General features: G+C 39.4%; 1 protein-coding gene across 1 annotated transcript in view; it reads left to right on the top strand.

Annotated features, from left to right (window-relative positions):
• The window catches only part of map7d1a (MAP7 domain containing 1a), a 154,878-nt gene extending 151,364 nt beyond the window's left edge, over window positions 1–3,514 (top strand). The window contains exon 7 of the mRNA XM_039739356.1: window positions 3,339–3,514. Coding sequence (XP_039595290.1) covers window positions 3,339–3,514 — 176 coding nt within the window. The remainder of the gene's footprint in view (window positions 1–3,338) is intronic.
• The last annotated feature ends 2,486 nt before the right edge of the window (window positions 3,515–6,000 follow it).

Consider the following 6,000-nt stretch of genomic DNA (forward strand, 5'->3'; position numbering starts at 1 on the left):
CTTCAGGTACTCTGGTTTTATTTCCACATCCCTAAAGATGGCTGTGAGGGTTTAATTGACAATTCTAAATTGGACCAGTCTGTATATGAATGGATTTTGTGATGGATGGGCATCCAGTACAGGATTGCTCCTGCCTTATTCTGAGTGCTGCTAAAGTAGGCTCCAGCCTGTCATGATTTACGCTGGATGGTGGGGGATTGCAAATGTCATCTCTTGTCTTTCTTATGTTAAATTATAAAGTGGTGTCATTATAACAATATGTGCTGTGGAATATTCGGACCCGGACACAAACAGGCAGACACAGAATGTCTCCAAGCACACACGTTTTATTGTGCAACACACAATAAGACCCCAAACCGTACACCAACAACCAATGATACAGTCCTTTCGACTTCTGTCATTTTCTCTCTCTCTCTCTCTCTCTCGCGCCTCCACTCCTCTCTTCCAAGCTCTGTCCACTTCCACTCAACTCCGACTCCCAAGTGGAGTGAGGCAACCCCTTTTATACAGCACCCAGAAGTGCTCCAGGTGCTCCCCAATTAACATCTGGCAGCACTTCCGGGTGTGGCGGAAGTACTGCAAGTGAGTTCAGCTCCTCTTCTGGCAGCAGTTCTGGGTGTGGCGGAAGTACTGCATACCCCAGTTCCGGAGCTGCCCAGGTGTCCCCTGGCAGTGGCCACGTCGCTCCACAGGGTTGAGCTCCCCAAGTCCGTGGCCCCCATACAATCCAGAGTGGCTGCCCTCTTCCTTTCCAGGGAAGACATTCCCTTTCTCCTGGTCCTTCCCTCCTCACGGCGTCCCGCTAGTGCAAGGTCCCTGGATATCTGTCACAATGCATGAAGTTTTCCGAGATACATGTATATTCTGACCACTTTTTATTTATCATAAGGCAGTATCTCAGAATTCATATTTTTGCCTTTAGCTAGCATATAGTTCTTAATTTAAAGTATTACTGTAAAGCACACCTCCACCTGTAAGCACAGCACACTAACATACTCTTGCAACTGTTATATAGTTAAACGTCAACTTACAAACAGTACAAATACAAAAAAATATATTTTTCCTTGAGAAATTTCAGAATAATCATAGGTCATCTTTAGTAAAACTCACAGATGCCTCAATTTATTGACCTTGTGGATACTGCAGTTTAATTTTTATACATGTTGTCCCCATGGCATGCCATTCTGAATGAGTAAACCAAGGTTAGTTATTATTTTAGACTTTTATTCTTTTATTAGAAAAAAAATTATATATATTTTACATTTAATGAGGCAAGCTGTGGTTTGGTTTGTTTTTTTTTTTTTTGTTTTTTTAAATAAGAATTTGAAAACAAATGTTGTTCACCAGAAGATGTGTTTCCTGGTCTCATCAATAGGTGGCACTATAGCATTACTATATTGCTGTCAGATCTTTCATTTTCTGTTTGTAAATTGTAGTAAGCACATTTCTTAGCAAAGGAGACAGTACAGATACACTGTTTCTGACCATTTTGACACCTGCTTAATCCAAATCAGTTTCTCTTATTTTAGAGCTGAAGCCTGCCCTTGCAGGAATCTACCCTGGATGAGGCTCTGGAACACCACAATTTAAATGAATTAGCTGATAACACATGTAATATCTCCTTTGTACCCAACTAAACAGTGATCTATCCCAAGGTCCAGCAGAGGCTCAACTGGAGGTTGAACTTCTCCCAACCATTAGTCATTCCCAGTAAACCCTCTTTGGGCTTAATAGATCTCTCTAGTGAGTTTGTTGTGCATACTCAGTGCAATGAAACTCTTACTCGCAAGTCTCCCCAGAATAGATGACTGAAATACAGTAACATAAATATCCAATATACACAAAAATGTTTTACTCTTTGTTTGCTTAAAATAACATTAACTTGCTGTTTTACAATATTTATACAATCTGATGATGTGGATCAATACTAGTAACATGTTTGCCGTTGACGTTTTTGGTCTGTTTTAATATTTTTAATTTTTTTTTTCACATTTGGACCTGATACTCATTAGCTCCATTGTAAAACACAAGAGAAGGCTAGTTATTTTAAAACATTTTAAAAATATGCTTCACTTTAGCATACCATTTTATGTGGCAAATTAATATATACCATGATTGTAAAGAAATAGCTTTGACTTGAAAAGCTTATCTTTTAAAGGAGAACTTGTTCATTGCACTTTGTTCGTGTCTGTTGCCAGTTCCCAGTCTCTTGCTGGAGCATTTCCTTTGTCTCTGTCTCTATCTGAAAACTATCCCTGCAGATTTTATGAATTACAACACTACAGTGGCCAACTCAGACTAAAGCTCCCAGCACACATGCATTAACAAGTGTGGAAGTGAATAAAGGGGCTTGTGCGGGACATATAGTACATCTCCACTGTGGCCAAATTAAATGGGTGAGATGGGTGAAAAGAAATTCGAATTTCCTCAGCACTGGTGTATTTAGTAAAAGTTGCAGCAAGCGTTACAACATTTTACTTCATTTGATGCAGGTTTATTCCCCCTGTAAACCATAAATATCCTCAGAAATACTAACATGTGTAATTCATTTTATGAACAATAAATAACAGATCCCACTTTGTTGTGTCACAATGTGGACACCTCTATGTGCATCATGCCCCATTAGTACAGTTGCCCTTCCTCATGTACTCACCGCACAGCCATATACGCATTCACAAATGATTCTGATGTATTGCCAGGCCCAGTGCTGACCAAGTTGTCCATCTCCATCTGATTCTAAAGACAGACTGAGTCTCACTGAATTATTCTTTAAGTTTGTATGCAGTCATTAGAACTCCATGTGTCTCTTGATGGTTCTAGCAGTTCATTCACTGTTCTATGCTGTTTCTGTTACAGTTGTAAATTTTTACTTACACCTCATATTTCAAAATATATCTTGTTTTTGAACCTCACACAACCTGGATAATTGAAAAATCAGTGAACGTTTCAAAAGTTTTTCTTTTATTTACTTGCCAAATCTATAAATTCTGTGAGAAAAAGATGCACTGTTTTTCATATCTGTGATGTTTAGCCCATTAATTATAAGGAGTATCGCACTATTGCCCATGTTCCTTCTCTTATAAAGGCCAATGACGTTTTCTAGGCATACTGAAAATTTGCTTGCAGTCCTAAACAGGATCTTAACTCCCAGACCTTCTTCAGACACTGCTGAGATGTGCACCTCTGTACGTGAGTGCCTTTGTTGCTGTTCTGTGGAGGAGTGCTCACTTGATGAGCTGGATCTGGACGCACAGGCTAAACGTCACCCACTTCTGAAATGCGAGCCTTCTCTCCACTCCTGGAATAATGGGGCACTCTTGTTTATACGCTTTTCTCAGGTGCAGGCAGATGTTCCATGTCGGCAGTCAACCTTCCTAAACATGTGGATTCCATAATAAACAAGAGACTGTCCAAGTCCTCTGCCACCCTGTGGAATTCTCCAAACAGAAGTAAGAAACTTGTCTCGACCTCCCTGTTTATATCCTGGCTCCCCAAGATCTTCCAATCACTTTGATTTGAGCTGAACATACACTTGATTTGATTTTTGTCTTCCCTTCACAACTTCCCTTTTTGTGTTTAACCATTCTTTGGTTTTGCTTATTTTAAACTGTGCTACATTTTTTTTGTACTTTCATTTCGGTGGTATTTTTTTTTCTTTTTTGGCTCCTTTTCATTTTTCTTGTAATTATTATTGAATGATGTTTTATGATATATTGTAAATGGCAACATTTGAAGCTGCACATGATGGGATTAATGGCTGTAGTATATAACGGGTTGAGCAATTAATGCATAAAAAGCTGATGTATTATATGATATGACAAGAATATTTTTACAAAGGTTTGTCAACTCTCAAGAAAGATATTTGTGTTAGTTAACCTTTAGATTGGATTAGATAAACTTTATTAATTCCAGAGGGAAACTGAGATGCATACAGGAGCAGAGATATAACAGACAAGGATACCGACTCACAGGACAGATAATATGACCAATTAATCAATAAATAAATGTGTAGTCTAGATGAAACATTGAGGTGCCTGATAGTAGTGGGCAGAAGAGACCACGAGCTGTGTTTCTTAGCACACTGTGGTGGTGTGAGCCTGTGGCTAAAAGGGCTCCAAGTGAGCTCCTGATGGAGGGGATTTTTCATGATAGCATCCAGTTTTTGCCATCATCTTCTTTTCCACAACAGCTTCCAGTGTGTCCAGAGTTCTCCCTGTTATGGAGCAAGCCTTTCTGATAAGTTTGTTTAAGCATTGTGCATCTATTGATCTCAGGTTGCTTCCCCAGTAGATTGCAGCGTAGACCAGCAAACTGGTTGCTATGGACTGGTAGAACATTTCCAGCAGCTTGTGCTTACATCAAAAGACCTGAGTCTCCATAGCAAGTGCAGACTGCTCTGACTCTTCTTGTACATCAGCACTGTGTGTGTTGTCAGACCAGTCCAATTTGTTATTTATGTGGACCCCCAGGTACTTGTTGCTCTGCACCACTTCCACATCCTCCCCCAAATGGGTTTTAGGGGCTTCTTGGCACACTGGAAGTCCACCACCAGCTCCGTTGAATTGCAGGTGGTTCTCCCTGCACCAAATGATGGAGTTTAAATAAATAATAATTAAAAAATTGAAATAACTAATTAATAGCAAAAAAAATCATTTTGAAGTTGCAGTAAAGTCTGCCCAACACAGAACAGATTTTCTCAACTCTCACACTGAAAGCTGTGTTATGAAAAAGGTGTTTCAATGGATACCTCTGTCTGTCAGACTATCAGATGCCTGCTTCTCAATTCACAGCTTTCCTCCTTATGTGTCTCTGATTTGTATTTAGGTGTACACATTCTTAGTTTCCACTCAGAGATGGACTGGCGAGCAGCCTAGGGTTAGGTGGGGGAAGTACCTGGTGATGCTGAGGTTGGCTCCACCATGCACCATATCTCAGTGGATTTAACAAGCATGAGAATGTTGTTATACTTTTTAGGTATTGTCCCACTTTTCAGTAATGCAGTTTAGCTTTGGTTATTGTCGAGGATCTTCTTTTTATTAAACAATCGGTCAAAGATGTGGATAATATGAAGGTTCCGTGGCACCATGAGTTTTTATAATTTTTAGACCTCCTATGTCACTTGGGTTAATTGGTATTTAACTTTTAGTTATGGGCGTTTCTTGTGTTATATCAGTCTGTCCTGCGAATAATTCTCGTAATCTTGCTGAATTCCAGTGTATGACCTTTATACTGAAGATTCTGCACTTTAACTTAATGTAAAACTTTAACTTAAAACGTTTCTCTTTCACTATGCATTTGCACAACGATTTTATTTTTTGTAAAGTTTGCAAAATTTTGACTCCGACTATTCTACTTTTGACATACTGTGCAAAGAGAAAGATCATTGGAGAAGGACATTATGCTCGGCAAAGTCGAAGATCAATGCAAAAAAGGAAGACCTACAATGTGGTGGATTGATACAAATACTGCAGCCATGGATGCCCCTCTATCAAGTCTTACACGATTAGCTGACTACTGGAAGCAATTTAGAACGGCTATCCACTGAGTTGCATGGAGTCAACATCAACTCGACAGTAGTTACGGGAAGGATGTGGGCATTGTGATTACTTTTAAAATTTATAGTCGTTCAGCTAATGACTGGTGGTGTCAGGCCTGCTGAAAGACATTCACTGCCACTCACATTACTTACTGGTGGCAGCAGGTTTGGCTAGAAAAAGGGGTGTGGCTATGTGCCAGTTTTGTAGTGGTGCTTGTCAGAGTGAATGTCAGCTGAGTCATTTGTGCTTTGTTTTCTAACTGAAGAAGGTTACCCATTTTCTTAAATCTATATTTCTCTAACTACAAATCTTGATTTAGCATGCTTTTAATAGTGTGCCAATTGTTAGCATAATGTTTCCATATTTTGAATTTGATCTTTTAGCTCTCTTGTTTATTACTTAAGTGCAGGTGGGGCAAAAAAGACAGAAAGCAAGAAGCGGATCCCTAAGGGTTAATTGCTTT

The sequence above is a fragment of the Polypterus senegalus genome, chromosome 17 (genome assembly GCF_016835505.1).
Source record: "Polypterus senegalus isolate Bchr_013 chromosome 17, ASM1683550v1, whole genome shotgun sequence".
Classification (NCBI taxonomy): domain Eukaryota; kingdom Metazoa; phylum Chordata; class Cladistia; order Polypteriformes; family Polypteridae; genus Polypterus; species Polypterus senegalus.